This window comes from Acanthisitta chloris, unplaced genomic scaffold (genome assembly GCF_000695815.1).
Source record: "Acanthisitta chloris isolate BGI_N310 unplaced genomic scaffold, ASM69581v1 scaffold5591, whole genome shotgun sequence".
NCBI lineage: Eukaryota > Metazoa > Chordata > Aves > Passeriformes > Acanthisittidae > Acanthisitta > Acanthisitta chloris.
The window spans coordinates 80,313-96,062 of record NW_008656385.1 but is presented as its reverse complement, the minus strand read 5'-3'; the positions used below and the strand labels follow the sequence as shown (position 1 = coordinate 96,062).

Sequence of the window (15,750 nt, the reverse complement as noted above, 5' to 3'; positions counted from 1 at the left end):
TGTTCATGTGCAGTTTAGTTTTGGAAAAACAGATACACAACTGGATAGCAATACATTCAGTCAATGCAGATCTTATCTTTGTCACTTTTGAGCATCTTTCTCAAGGAAAAAAAAGCCCACGTGCTTTGAGAGAAAAGCTCTGTGGCAGTTCTGTACAGCCATTCCCTACGACAGTATTGACATCAGCAATCCAGGCAAGGAAAAACTCGTGGTGGTAGATCCTCTGTAAGTCAGGCTCTCATGTGGAAAGGTGTTGGTGACAGAGAGCAACAGGGACATGTACTTTATGTAACCAGGGTGTTATCCACACCTCAAAATAGCATCTCAGCATCTGCAAATAAAAGGGGAAGTGGAGAGAAAGTTCAGGTGTCTGCTAGTTGATCTCAGCATTGTGGTCCATGATGGGGCAGGAAAGAACATCCTTGTGCCTGCCCGCTTTATCCTAGGAAAAGCACTGTTTGCTAAGTAATCATGTCTATTGGGAAAGCTTATGTAAGAATTTGCCCTGCCAAGAAAATATCTCTATTTAGCACCTACTTATTTCTGCACACTTTTGCCCAGTTATCCAGGAATATGGGTTAGGTGGATGTGTCTGGTTCAACTCCTTGCAGACAGGAGCTGGCCCTGGATGCATAAGAGGTGATAACCCTGCCTTACCCCAGCTGGCTCTGCAGAGAAGAGACTTGTACATCTAAGGGGATATAGCAGAACTGGTATGAAGGTGACTATACAGCTAGACATGGTCAAGGATCACCTGCAATTACTGGGTGCCCCAAAGGAGTTGGATACATACCTGTTGCAGGTTTTTTTTCCTCTGGAAATTGCAGCTGTCCAGGCTGTAGTGCTCCCTCTTCTCACACACTGTGCGTTCAATTTCCACATGGAGCATGTATTTCAGCCCTCTGACAATCTAGATAAAGTAGTTTCCTCCTTTAAATTAAGGGCAGGGGAAAGAGATGCCAAAGTTTTGGCAAAGAATCAAGAGCTACATCTGTGAATTGTGTGTCACCCACACAGAGCCGTCCTGTGTAGCAGTGCGATAGAGGGTTGTGTGTTGTTTATCTTTAGGCATGCATAGCAGTCCTGATGAGGATCAGGGCTCCCATGTCTTGGGTGTGCTGTGAGAGGGTCAATTAGAAAATGGTTTGGAGGACCACTAGAAGTCTGCTCTTCTTACCTGTACCATTGCTTTGTTTATCTGGGATTCCTTAAACAGAAAGAGGTCATTAGAACTGTTGTTGTATCTGTAAACCCCGAAGCGAGCTGCCTTGCGAACACCAGGGTTGTTGGTGTTCATGGGGACAGGGGAGCCAGGTTTCACGGTCGAATGAGGTGGTGGCACATGCATAGCTGAAACAACACCAAACATGAGTGTAAAACACATCAAGCACCTGAAAGGATGAGAGCTTCAGCCCCCTGAAGCCTTCATACTTGTCCAATGCATTTGAGCTTCAAAAGGACTCTGCTCATACCTATTACAAAGTAATTTTCCATTATATGTTTGAAATGGTGAAACAATCCTGTGGAATGAAGTGACATAAAGAGATGTTGCCAGAAGTGCAAGCAGAGCTCAAACTGACTTAAAAGAAGCCAGAGTATCATGAGTATTATTATAAAGGTGTCTGGTATGTCTTCCAGCTCATTGAAGGACCAACTTTGAACATATCAATCACTAGCAGGCAGAGCCCTGCTGCTCTTACTTTGCATACTTTAACTAGCAGAGATACAAGTCTTTCCCACCCACTCCATCCTTAAGGCATTTTATTTTAGAAGGATTTAGGTGGTGATAAAGATGAGAGGAAGATGCCCTCTTTCTACATGCTGACAAAAGAGAGCGACCCTGTTGTCCAGCTGGGTGGGGCCTGGGGCAGAACTTGGAATAGCTCCCTACTGTCCTGTAGAATGGGCTGCTTTGGGTGCTGAAGTGCTGTTGCCCTGATCCAGATGTCAAGGACCATCTGTCAATGTCAAGACTCCACCTGCAGTACTGCATCTAGCTCTGGGGCCTCCATCATAAGAAGGACATAGAACTGTTGGAGCAAGTCCAGAGGAGGGCCATGAAGATGTTTAGAATGATGGAGCACCTCTCCTGTGAGGAAAGGCTGAAAGAATTGGAATTGTTCAGCCTGAGAAGAGAATGCTCTGGGGTGACCTTATTGTGGCCTTTCAGTACCTGAAGGGGGGTGAGAGGGGACAAGAGAGCTGGAGGGAGTTTTTGACCAGGGGGAATGGCTTTAAACTGATGGAGGGCAGGTTTAGATTGGATGTTAGGAAGAAATTCATCACCGTAAGGGTGGTAAGACACTGGAACATGTCACCAAGAGAAGTTGTGGATGCTCCATCCCTAGTAGTGTTCAAGGCTGGGTTGGATGGGGCTTTAAACAACATGGTCTAGTGGAAGGTGTCTTTGCCCATGGCAGGGGGATTGGAACCAGATGATCTTTAAGGTCCCTTCCAACCCAAACCATTCTATGATTATCATGGTCATGAAGTAGAGAAGCAAGGTGTGTAGGAAATGGAAATTGGGGAGTGTGGGGGTTAACCCATGACCTTTGAAGTTAGAGCACTTCATAAAATCCTAGAATCATCTACTGGTTTTTTTTTTTTACTTGGTTGTGTAGCTATTGCCCCATGCCCTGCTTATTTTCCAATAATTTAAAAGGTTACAGCTTACAGTTGTTGTCATTATTTCCTTCCCTTTTACATTTGCCTTCCCCTCCACTTTCCTGGTTCTGAAACAAAAGAAGAGGAAAAAATCCTCAACATGCACAAGGTACTGTGCACCCACTGCTAATGCCAAGATCTGCCAGTGCAGGAGGTGACCCTCAGAATTCATGCTGTGTGTGTGCAGGCAGTGAGCCTGCGTGTGCTTGTGCACACAACAGTGCACACAGAGCTTGTCCTAAATCTTCTGTGAAAGTCAAACTTTTTATCACCTCTGGCTTTTTTTCACAGATAAATCTCTCCCCCGCAGCCAGTTACACAGAGTATAGACTGAGCATGAGAGCCAGTTTGCACCGAGAAATCAGAGTAGAAGACAGGGGCAACTTGGTGATCCAGAGTCTATTTTAAAAAAACCAAACCAGCATTACATGCCATCATCAGCATAGAAGGTTGCAAAAATTCATCTTACAGGTTGCTTATGTACATCTCACTTACATGATCACATCCTCCTCTGCAGGTGTTAATTGCTGCACCCCCTTGTAATACCGTTCAGGGATTTAAGTCTTCACCTGCAAAGGGGAGACTCAATTCCACATCCCTCTTTGACCTAAGGATGTCCATAATTCAAATCTCTTTCTGTCTGATACCCCAGCTACCTCAGTGACCCCCATGTTTTCTTGTAGGTGGGACATGAGAGACCCAGGCCATGTGTCTGAGAGGAGATGATGTTCTGCACATGGCTTTGTGTCTGGTGTGAAGGTGATGAGCTTTCCTGTCCCATGTCTCTGATCTATGTTGGGACTGGGTGTGCAGCCAGTGCTGGGCAATCTGGCAGTTTTTCCACCTAACAGTCCAGAATCCACTTGTCCTGGGACTGTTCTCTATGGGATTACATTTTCCCACTGCAGCAAGGGTGGGATTCAAGAGTTACAGAAGCTCATGACTATGCAGACTTGGACTGAAGGTATTTCTCGTGCAGCACTTCTTACCCAGTGCTCATGGTTAAGAATTTTCAAAGCATTTGTTTGGTGTCTTGTCCTGAACAGGCACTCTGCCTAGGAGTTAGGGCAGTGGGATCCACAGGGAATTCAAGAGGGCCATTCAGGACCTGCCTGAAGTTAGAAAGGAAGCTTGAGGCATAGCAGGGCCTTAATTTGGGTCTTGCTCATAATTTTTTTTGGAATGCCATGCTTTTTCTGGTGCCACCAATACCAACCCAACAGCTTGTAGGAACCAGCTTTTTCCTGAGGTCACCTGGCAACTGAGACAGTCTGCCAGGCTGAGAGCAGGTTGGTGGCCTGGGCTCTCCTTGCTGGTCTCTAGGACCTTACTTGAATCTATGTGCTCATGCCTGTTGGAAAGTCAGGTGTGGCCAGTGGTGGGGATGTTGACAGCAGATACTTACTGTTCTTTGTAAAAGGAGGAAATAACCACAGATGTTTTCAATCTTTGCACAAGGCCCTTTTGTGGCTTTTGAGAGCCCTCAACATCTCCTGAGTCATGGTGATATCTTTTATAGGCATAGGGTGGCAGAGTGAGACTGGCTGAAGTCGCATTGTGTGCATGGGAAGAAAACTATCACATATTACTCAAACCAAGAGTCAGAGTCCAAAGTGCCCTTGTTCCTGACTCTAGTGGCTGGTAGATCCAGCAGTGTCACATGTGGCTAGGCCTGGAGAGGTGACCTTATGGTCTAGCAAGCTGGACCATGTGTTATAGGCAGGTGATAGGTTAGTGTACTTTTCCCTCAGCTTTCACCAAGGGGTACTTGGCATTTTACCTCCTTCCCCCATTGCAACTTGGTGTTGAGAATGACTCATACCAGAGCAAAGTGGGTATAAAATGTACTGAGCCCTTGTGGGAGAAGTTTACCCCCCTGTTTTCCTCTGGTGATCCAGATTTCTTAAGGCTAGGATTTGGTTTACTTTATGTACTTTGATTCTCATTCCAGGTGGTCACTGCATGGCACACACTCTGGTCTGAAATAACTTACTCTTTGGAATAGTGTTCGCACTACTATATTTTTGAAACCCCAAAACTCTCTGGTGTGAGGCACCTGTAGTTCTGATAGTCTCTCTGCAGCCTTTTCTGTCCTTTTCATCCCCAGCTTGGCCCTTGACTGCTACTGCTTAAAAAAGCTGAATGTGTATAAGGCAATGGCCCTGCTCCAGGAGCAAGGCAGAATGGCTCAGAGGGTTAGCTAGCAGTGCAGGGCTCTAGGCATACCAGCATTGCTGAAACACTTGTCATCCAGGCCTAGGTGGAAGCAGAGGCACTGTACGGCTTGACCAGGCACCTGCAATACTTGGAGGCCCAGACTGGGCAAGCAACCCTTGCTGCTCTACTGGGAGATGCTTATTGCCAGAGCATTCATATTTCAGACCCTATCCTTGCTTCTGGGTTTGGAAATGTGAAGAGAGAGAGAGGAAAAGCTGGCCCTCCTCCTGCTCCTTCTGTTGGATGACAGTATGGTTAGACTCTTTCCTTGCTCTAACAGTTAACACACCAACTGTGTGTTATTAAGCAAGTGATGGCTGTTCTTGGAGAGGCTCTCTCTTGTGTTTTCCTCCTTGAGGAATACTTTGGGGACCCTGTTCACCCTGTTCCTGCAGTATAAGAGTGCAATCCTGTGGATGCTCTCTCCCAGCCTACAGTAAAGCAGATAGGCAACAAGTTGATTTTTTTTTCCATCAGGTGCTTTCAAAATCTCCCTCCTATTACTAGAAGCAAGGCTAGACTCAATGTTTAAGATGTGGCAGAGTTCCTGCAATGCCTCTGCAACCCTCAAAGGAAACCACAGCTGAAACAAAAAGCTACTGGCTAACCAAACACCATCCCTGAATGCATCAGTATTTTATGTGTATGGGAGCCAAAGTAAAATTGAAGGAGAACTAAAACCTTCAAAAAACCCACTCCTGTCTGCAGCTCCCATTCTAAAGATTTAAGGCCAGCTGCAATCAAGAGAATTTCCTTGCTCAGCAAAGAAAGAAACTATACGAAGTAATGTTTCATTAAAGTCAGCTAATCGGCACTCAAGTGCCCATCTGTACTTAGCAGTCAAGTTGTTACCCACAGTCTTTAGATTTAATAATCAAGGTCACATAGAGTTTAAACACTGACAAATAAGTTAAAACCATAAGTTGACTTTAAAATCTCCAAATGATATCCCTGGACAGCATGGCTCACTGTAAGAGGAGAAAGGATTTTAAGCAGTTGGACTTTCAGCTGCAGTCTGAACCCTGCAGGGCTGAGCCAGCATGGGCAGCAGTCGGGGAAGGGCTGTTATTTACCAGTGCATTATGTAGCAGCACTCACAGGACCTAAACCACAAGGAAAACAGCAATTACTTTCCACTCTTACCACCCGAAGTCCCGGTGAAGCTCCAGAGTGCTAAACAGCAAAGTGCGATGAAGCTGCAGCCAAAGTTCACTGCCATCTCCACACTTCAGAAGAGGAGCCTGTCAGCCAGAGGAGTGACTGCTCTGCTTCCTGCCGGGGAAGATGTGCCTCTGTGAGTGCTCTTATTGGCTGGAGGGAAAGAAAAAAATTACCCTTGAAACCCCCTGAGTCATCACAGCTCTGATGCAGACTTTGTCTCCTGCTGATGACCACATCGAAGCCCAGCCACAAAGCTCTGGCTTGGTGATAGCAACACCACTCCTGCATCATACAGGGACTTCTGCTTTGTGATCCTCAGGGGTTGTGAAAAAGCATGGGCAGATATGTGTGATATAACACTGGTAAGTGGTGTGGAGGTGAGAGGAGTAACAGTCATATGTTTTAAGATTCATGGGGAAACTTAATCCTTAAGAAATGGGCAGTGAGCCCTGGGGATGTAGCTCTTGGCTTGTGTATGTGCATCTGTGTGTGGAGAAGCCTGCTGGATGATGGGTCCAGTGTCTTGCTTCACCTGATGTGGAGATGTGGGATTTGGGTGAGGGAGACAAGGAAGTTTAGGAGTACCTACCCGAGGGGGCTGTGAGGAGCAAAGCCAGTAGGAAGAAGATTTTGGTTTTGGTGGTAGAAGAGAACATTGCGCCCTACATTTACAAAAGGTGTTATGGCTACAGGAAAGGGCTGCATTAGACTCAGAGGAGATGAGGTTTTCCCTAAGTACTCTCCAGAAAGCAAGAGAAACATGGGGAGAAGAGTATTTTGGCTCTCTGTGGCTTGCAGAGCTTTTCAGCTCTGAGGTTAGATTCCCCTATGTCAGTACTTGGTTTCCAGAGAGGTCCTCTTGAGGCAATGTTGGCCCATGCTCAGGAGTTTGAAAGACCAGGGAAAGGGATTGGTTGCTAGATCTTGTGGTGCACCTGAAATAACCATCTGCCAGATTCAGGGGACTGGAAGATGAACTGATGTCTCACTAAAAGGGCTGAGAGGGGTAGACCTCAGCCTATGTGTGTGCATTTGCTTCAGGTGAGCAGGAAGGTGGTGGTTGTCTTTCACTTGCTCCAGCAAGGAACTATGCTCTTTTCTGAGCAAAGATGTCTTACTGCCTGAGGGAAAGTCCTAATGCAGGGCAGTGTGGGTGGTGTATAAGAGACTGAAGGAAAATAATCTTAGTGTGTCCTGGTAGGAAGAGATTAGGTAAACCCCCTGTTGAAATGTTCCACCAAAAAAGAATAGGGCAAACATGGTGTGTCACATTTATCATCAGTCCTTCTTGCATAATCTGCTGAATCAGATGCCAAAGCCTGTGGAAAACATCAAGACAAAATGAGCAGGACTATATATATCATTTTTTACAAATTAACTCACACTGTAGCCTGTCGCACAACTATGGCACGGGTTTTGTCAGCCCTCCCTTTCTCCTGAAGGGCTGTACTTCACAGTTCCTACCTCACTGAAAGGCTCTAGGGAAGTGTCTTTTTAAGCCTGTAGTCCAGTCCTCTAACATACATGAAAGAGGTGGCTGGGACCCATCACCAGATCCCAGCATATCTCCTGTGTGTTGCAAGAGCTTGTTTGTCACCCTGCCAATGATGCACCAGAAAGGGGTTCGGGTCCTTCAGAACCTCCATCTCATCTCCTTTTGCTTTCTGGTGTGCTCACAGCATTTTGATTTGAGTTGAAGTGCACCCAGCATGAGGTATATGTGGGGATCTTTCTGGAGCGCTTTCTTTCCTCGTTGGAAACAAGCGCTTGGGACGCCACTAGCAGCCCTTTGAGAGGGTTTGGTGTGAGTGGGGACGGGGCCCAGCCGCGGCAGGGCGGGCGGGGAGGTGGCCAGAGCTGCGGCACCAGGCGGTAATGCACGGCCTGCCTGGCCCGGGCACACACGGAGCATCCCGGGCAGCAGCCGCTGCGGCACCTCTGACCTGAGCGCTGGAGCAAGTCCAGAGCAGAGCACGGAGATACTCAGAGGGCTGGAGCACCTCTCCTGTGAAGACAGGCTGAGAGAATGGGGGCTGTTCAGCACGGAGAAGAGAAGGCTCCGGGGCGACATTATAGCACGTTCCAGTACCTAAATGTGGCCTTCGAGAGAGCTGGAGAGGGAGTTTTGACAAGGGGAATATGGTGACAGAACAAGGAGTAACGGCTTTAACCTGACAGAAGGCAGGTTTAGATTAGATGTTAGGAAGAAATTCTTTACTGTGAGGGTGGTAAGACACTGGGGCAAGCTGCCCAGAGAAGTTGTGGATGCTCCATCCCTGGAAGTGTTCAAGGTCAGGTTGGATGGGACTTTGAGCAACCTGGTCTAGTGAAAGGTGTTCCTGCCCATGACAGGGATTTGGAGCCAGATGATCTTTAGGGTCCCTTCCAACCCAAGCCATTCTATGATAAAACCAACCAGTGATTTAAAGAAAGTAGCATGTGTCTTCAGAGGACACATTTTTCCTGCCTTCTTCCCTCTCTCCTTTTTTCCATAAAGCTGATCATTTACGACTCTTCTATATCAGCTTTCCTTTTTTCTAGTTCCCCTTTTATGATTTTGATGTGGAAATTTCTCCAGTAGCATTAATTTTGCTAGGTACTATTACGTAAAAAACCCAGACAACACGACATCAAAAATCCCACCAAAAGAACTCCTTCTCCCCAATAATGGACAAAAAATAGCAAACTCCTCTAAGCTCACATTATGTATATACTTGTTATTGTTCCTTGGAAATTTTTGTGCAGTGGAGAAACCTGTGACTGGAGACTGGGACTGTTGTCCCTTTGCAATGTCTCATTCTAACTAGGTTCTGAACATTTTTCTGGGATACTGCTCTGTGCCCCAAATCCACCTGGAGGAGGAGTGGAGCAGAGTGATCTCTTGCATGACATCCAACCCTAGAAAATGAGGCAGATGCTCTTATCATTGAAGCTCCCTCAGGGTCACTGATACAAATTTCACCCACTCTCCCTGAAATGTATGTGTAGGCCTCCTACTCCACACCAGCACAGGGCATGAGGGGCACTCTATAGAATAGTTATCACTCACTGAATTTCCCACTGTGTGGCTGTTCCTGTGTGAGCAGACATCCTGAACAGGGAGAGGACGAGAGTAAGTGGGCAAGGAAAGACTCACTGATTATCCCAGGGTAAACAGAGAGTTTGCTTTAAGCAAATAGCTATCCCTGACCCAGCCTAAATCAAACTTGTGACCTATCTGCATTAAACTGGATTAAATAGGTCTTAAAAGACTTGCATATATGAAAAAAACCCCTGTCTCTGTTTTTGTGAGAGTAAGGTATGTTTATTGCAAGTCTTGAGATACCAGGTCTGCTCTTTTGTTTTCATCAAGGGAATTTACAGAGTCTGTTTATTCTCTCTCACATTTCTGGGTTACTAGAGGCTTTGAAAACAGTGTATGAATGTGGGAACTTCTTTGATTAAAAAAAAAACAAACCACCTAACTTCTATTATCCATAAATCAAGGATGTAATTGCATCCTCCTTTTCAAGTGAAGAAGCAAAAACCACAGTACCTGATGTTTGATTTTCATGGCATTTGGTGCATGAAGTGGATTTCTTCACCATCACTTTTTGCTTCTGTTATTTAGGGCCAGACCTTTGGCCACACAGCACAACTCAGCAGTTGCTACCATGGCTTCCTGGAATAATGCCAGTGGGATCTGGAAGGGATCCTGTTTGAATTAAATTCCTGTAAATGCAATCAGCATCTAGCCATGCACCCAAAATATTCAATTTTCAGTTCTGACTCCCTTTTTGTACTTCACAGATCGGTGGAGGACTGTAAAAAAAAATAATCTCATTAACTTTTGCAGAGACTCGGAGGATGACAGGAGTGTGTTTGAATTGTGCATTCCAAAGTTTTAATTAAGACATATTTACCAATGTCAATAGTTGGGATTTTTTTTCCTTTAAATATTTTTTTTTATTTTCAGACCTTCATCTGATCCCTAGGGCAGCTAATTTAGTTGGCTTTGCTTTAGTGAAGGATCTGAGCATGAGGATTCTTTTTTTGTCACTCAGTTGGAATAGAGAATCCACCACATTTCAGCTTTTGGTAGACTAGTACATGGGAAAATATGTGCTATTTTGGCAGAGTAGCAACAGGAGACTTTAAGCCTGAAAGGTGAAAGAGCTGAGTATGATGTCTTCTTCCACACTGGAGACCTGCACTTTGCACATGCCAAAATATGTTGAGGTGCAGAGAAACAATAGTTCAAGGAAGAAGGACTGGGATAAAGAACTGACATGAGGACTCAGCTGCTCCTCTGCCTTCCTACAGCAGGGACACCTTGCCAACTAACTTTTTGTTAGTGGAAAGCCATGCAGCTCATATAGGAATAGCTTTACAGTACAGGGTCACCTGGACAAATCACAGGATACTTTATACCCTTCTGAGCAGGTGTGTGGCTGAACAAGTTTGATGAGCTACAAGAGAAAGAGGAAAAGGTTCAGAGCACATGTAGCATAAAGTCAGCAGTTGTGGCTGCAGTTGGGATTATGCATCTGTGTACTTGGTAACAATAAGATGTATAGGAGAAATTGATGGGTTGGCCTCACCCAGGGAATTTGTCTCCTTATACTTTCTTGTCTCTTCTGCCAGGTGCTATGTGACTCACCAACACCCCACCTGTGCCTCCACTACAGAAGTATCTTGATTTTTTTCAGAGGGATCAAGACTCATGCAGTTGCATCTATTTTTCTACCCGCAATAACTTTTGAATTTCCATCAAATATGAAAGCAGTCTGGAAAACTCAAGGATAATCTGGTTACCATACATTTCTGGAGAAGAGAGAAGCAAAAAAGAAATTACTGACTGGGCTGAGGCAAGGAGCACAACTGTGGCATTATTTAGTTTATCTACCAGCAGCACTGTCAGCTGGTGTGCAAGGATTGCCTATAGATTGCGCTGTGGAGTATTTATAGGAGATGGGTGTACGTAAAGACCCCTCCATATTTTACCTTGTGGCTGTTCTATTAATTTTGAGATGAACAAATGTCCCATCCCTCCCCTCTCCATCTGAAGAGCCCAGATGCTCAGAAGCATTGGTCCTGTTTGGAGACCGACCTAGTAAAATCAGTGTTATCACATTGGAAAGTGCAGATGCTCAATGTTGCTAAATGCTCAAGTTTCAGCAGAGATGGAGGTCCTTGCCGTGGAGTAGACTCTACTGTGCGAGAGGTCCGTGAAAGACACCCACCAAATGAACTTGTGAACTCTTTCTGTTAGACACCAGCTACCTCAATGGGCAATTACAAGTAGTTAGCACGTCTCTGTTTAGTTCAGGGATGTGAACACTTGCAGCTGCTGATTACAGCTGCTTTTCCTTCCCCCCAGTCACCCTGGAGGAAGTCAGCCACTGTTTCTTTGAAAAGAGGGAAGGAGTTGACACAGTGGCAGAGGAGGGAGGTTGTGTGATGATATATGAGCTCAACTGGGGTGGGTAATGCTGGGGGGAAAAAAATGGGAAACAGGGTCTGCTTGGATTTTGCATGCAGGTGCATCTGCATGGGAACACATGCAAGCACAAATGTGGGTTCATTGTGTCTTGCCCCTAAACTTGTCTTAAGGCAATGGCTGACAGAGGCTCCGAAAGCCCTTTCTTGTACTCTAAGAATGTGATGCAGGAGTGGCATCAGGTGATTTGGCACTTCTCTTCCCAGATATCTTGCAAATGTGATTATTCACCCTGCCTGCACGGGACCTGTGGAAACGATGTAGCATGTTTTGGGGACTCAGGACCTATAGGTCCTTCGTCCATGCCTCTGCTGGATTCCTCACTTCGTCTGTACTCTCCTTCTATCTGCTGGCATTCTTACCGTTCACACTCATATTTAATAATTCTCTCTAGTGGAGCAGGTGCTTTTGACAAGAGAACAGCAAACACCGTGCTTTGGTTTAAGAACAGGGGGCTGCAAAGTGCTGCTGAAACATCATACAACAAGACACCTGTGCTCTGCCATGTGCCCCACTCAAAAGCATGATTGACAGGAATGGTTTTTCTTAAGGCAGAAGGGGTTCACCAAAAACATCCTGTGCTGTACTCAATCCATGTCTTTTTTAACAAGATGACCACTTTTCTTTTTGGGGAAAACTGAGCTATGTTGTGGCTCTGGATGCATTGAAAATATTTGCCGTGGTGTCTTGTGGGCAAGGACATAGGGAAGCTGACTAGAGATGCTAAAAAGCCATTCAGGTGGCCAAAGTAGGGGTTGCAGTGAAAGGCTGTCTCAGGCTGCAGCCATCAAGGAATGCTTTTCAGATGAACACTGTGTTTTCTGTATTCAGGATCAGTCCTAACACCAGCCATGAAAAAGCAAGTGCAAGACACAGTAAGGCATACTGGTGCTGCAATGTAGGTCTGTGTCTGCAATGCAGCGTGTGCTGCAGGTCTCCCAGTGTAAGGAAGACAAGTCTGTTCTCTATAGCTATGTTTGAAAATCCCATTCACAACTCCATGGAGCTTCTCTGTCTGGCAGGGACCCAGCTATTCAGCACTGCTGAGACTTGGATCTGACAGCCCTAGTCTGCCTCTGCTGTGCTGTGCTCCCTTTCACCACCAATGCCAGCTCTTTCCTGGTTCTTCAGATCCATGAGGAACAATCATAAGCTGATTTGAAGGAGGGCTGAGATAGGATTTCATACACAGATGACAACACCAACATGTGCAAAATGCTCCCTAGGATAGGAGAATGGTGTTTGTTGGAGGTGTTCTCCCACAGAAAACAGAAAATTGTTTTGTCCTGAATAAAATTGAAAGCAAACAGAGCTGGGTGCATTACATCAATACTCTAGCCGGAGGGTTAGCTTTGCACTGCTCCTTTCCCATGAGAAGTATGTGTGGTGCCCAGGGTCAAGGCAGCAAATTAAGTCCCCCTCCCTTCCCAGCCACTCTGCCTCTTCCTGCAGTTTGGGCAAGGGCTGAACAGCCACAAAAATATTATCTGCAGAAATCCATCACTGAAAAATGTGGTTGAGCCAGTTCTATAGAGACAAAAGTGAAGAATCAATCAGGCCTTAATGATTTTCCCCTGAACGCAACAAGGGCTGTTTCACAGCAATTCAAATCCCTGCCCTTCCACTCCCCCTGAAAGGTAGTACGTGCATTTTCTTGCATTCAGCTTTTTTGCCTTTTAACAGCAGATAATCAGCTTAATAGAGAAGAGATTGCAGCAGAGCTATAATGGAGAGAAATTTTTATGACAGAAAACAAAAAGTATAAAAAGATGGTTCACATATAGCAAAGCTGTTGGCTCTGCACTTGTGATATTTGGAGAGTTTAAGGTGTGTGAATCAAGTACGTGCATTTTCTTGCATTCAGCTTTTTTGCCTTTTAACAGCAGATAATCAGCTTAATAGAGAAGAGATTGCAGCAGAGCTATAATGGAGAGAAATTTTTATGACAGAAAACAAAAAGTATAAAAAGATGGTTCACATATAGCAAAGCTGTTGGCTCTGCACTTGTGATATTTGGAGAGTTTAAGGTGTGTGAATCAACAGCAACATCATGGGAAAGATAAAGAGTATTTGGGGCTGTTGATACATCCTCTGCCATCTACTGCCTGTAAAAGTGGGAGATGGATAAAAATCTGACAAAGTTTTTGAACATTGGCACTAACTAAAGTTTCAAGGCCCTTGTCTGCAGACAAAAGGGAGTTCTTAAAACAGCTCCACATAAGAGGAAATTTATGAACAGCACCTGCTTCATTACTGCCTATGAAGCAAATGAGGTAGCTGACATGGATGGAATAGGAGTGCTCAAGTTTTTTAAAAGAATCCAGAAATGGTACCAGTCTCCATGCTTCAGGGCAAGGATATGTGAGCTGAGCAGTGTTGGTGGGGGAATTGTGATGCCTGGTTACCCTGTCTTGAGGTCCTATGGGATTTCTGCACGTTTTTGGAAGGAGCAAGTGATACTCACTGTTGTAGACTGGCAGAATGAATTCAGCTATGCTGGAAACACTGGTTAGGAATTTTCTGTGGAAAAAAACATTTTTTTTTGCAAAGCCAAAGTACATTGCTGTGAAATAAGCTCTTTCAGGTGCCCTAGTTTTTTTTATTTTTCTGTTTTCCACCAGGAATATACAATCTGGGCAAGTCAGAGTGCTTTGGATTGTGTTGCCATTAAACGAGTCTGCCGCAGTGCGTCAAGGGAGGTGTGATTGATAAGAAATTGCTGTGTGCATGGTGTGGGAAGGGGTCAAGCTGTGTGGTAACTTTCATCTCCCTCTGGGGCTGTCTTGGTTTCCCAGCACACCTAGTGGTACCACATTTTGCAGTATCTGCCCTGGATGCAGACAAGCTCCACTGCTTCCTTCTAAGCCCATGACCAGAGTCCTTGATCTGGATCAAAGATGTTTCTTCTGCATATGAACAATGGAGTGGGAAGCTGTGTGTCAGTGGTATTGCCCTGTGGTCCTTCAAATTGGCTTTGCTGGTCTGTATCTCAGGGTGAAAGGTGCTAAAAAGTGAGGAGCCATCTCTGGCAATGGGAGCAAAGCTGCAGGAGGGGAACAGAACTTCTTGAAGCTGACTCACTCCAACCTCCTAAGCAGCTGTAGTGATCAGGTTTCCCGTATCTTTCTATTTCTTCAGACTGCTGACCTTTCTGAGACAGTGGGATGTCAGGCTTAGAGAGTTTCAGCAGAGATCAGTGAGCAGCTTTCTCTATCAGAAACAGCTTTGCCCCACAGAACATAATTACTTTGTCACAAGCTGCCTGAGAAGACCCATTACCAGGATGAGTAAATGAGAAAAAATGAGATTGGGACCCTGCAGGTTTTGTGTGCAAGATGGAAAGAACTGGAGAATTTCAAATTAACACTGAGGTGTGAGAAAAATCCCCTGGATGTTTGGGGAGGTTGTTCTTCTTCTCCTTGCTGGGCAGCCCAGCATCACCACCCAAGCATGATAAGGAATGAGAGGAGATGAGAACAACAGCTATGGGTTACTTCCACCAGTCATCAGCTTGTCTCAACATTTTGCTGGTGCTGGTCCCCATCTCTTTCTGATTACATTGTGCTGGCAGTGCTGGCAGCAAGTGGGACTTAAAATGATCAGAGGGAAATCAGAGTTAGGGTAACGTCATGGCTGTGGCTGCTGGCAGTGAAGATAAGTGGCGAGGGGAGCATCAGACAGGTTTGAGGCACTGAGCGAATGTTGTCTCATTATGAGATCAGTACATACGTCAGCAGAAGGCCCTTGAGCTGAAGATGATGAGAGGTGAAAGGAGTTGACCATCATAAATACCTTGTGAAGGTAAGAATAGCAAGGGTGATAAGGGATCTGCTACTGGCAGGGCAGCAAGGTGCAGTTACCAATTTGTCCAGCAATTCCTTGGAGAAAAAAACCCAACCAAATTTGGAGATTTACAGGGTAGGTTTACAAGCATTGAGAAGGCTTAGGCAAGAGTAGCTTTGGCCTATGGAAATATAAATATCTTTTGTATAGGAACCCTCATCCTTCAGTATGCGTACAGCTTTACTTATCGAGAGACCTCATTTTCATCACTTCATCAATTTCAACACGTGCTCTCTTGTCAAGGGCTGCTTACTTGTAGGAAGTCATCATTCAGAAAGTCAAAGAACAGAGACATTTGCATGAGAACTCAGAGAGGCAGTTGTGTCACTGAAGAGCTGTGAACATTTATCTTTTCTTTCTTATGGGAGTATATTTTTCTTTGCAAA

At 45.3% G+C, this 15,750-nt stretch overlaps 1 protein-coding gene across 1 annotated transcript; it reads right to left on the bottom strand.

Annotated features, from left to right (window-relative positions):
- Window positions 1–238: 238 nt before the first annotated feature.
- Window positions 239–6,100, bottom strand: CST7 (cystatin F (leukocystatin)). The gene is made up of 4 exons (XM_009084304.1): window positions 6,025–6,100; window positions 1,178–1,350; window positions 794–910; window positions 239–331 (listed from the first exon to the last, which is right to left on the bottom strand). The coding sequence occupies exons 1-4, from the start codon at window positions 6,098–6,100 to the stop codon at window positions 239–241; spliced, it is 459 nt and encodes a 152-aa protein (XP_009082552.1).
- Window positions 6,101–15,750: the final 9,650 nt, after the last annotated feature.

Coding starts and splice junctions, on each gene's coding strand:
- CST7 (XM_009084304.1), bottom strand. CDS start 6,100: ATGGCAGTGAACTTTGGCTGCAGCTTCATCGCACTTTGCTGTTTAGCA. Junction 911..1,177: donor TAAACAAAGCAATGGTACAG/GTAAGAAGAGCA, acceptor TACTTTATCTAG/ATTGTCAGAGGGCTGAAATA. Junction 332..793: donor GGAAAAAAAACCTGCAACAG/GTATGTATCCAA, acceptor TTTTATTTGCAG/ATGCTGAGATGCTATTTTGA.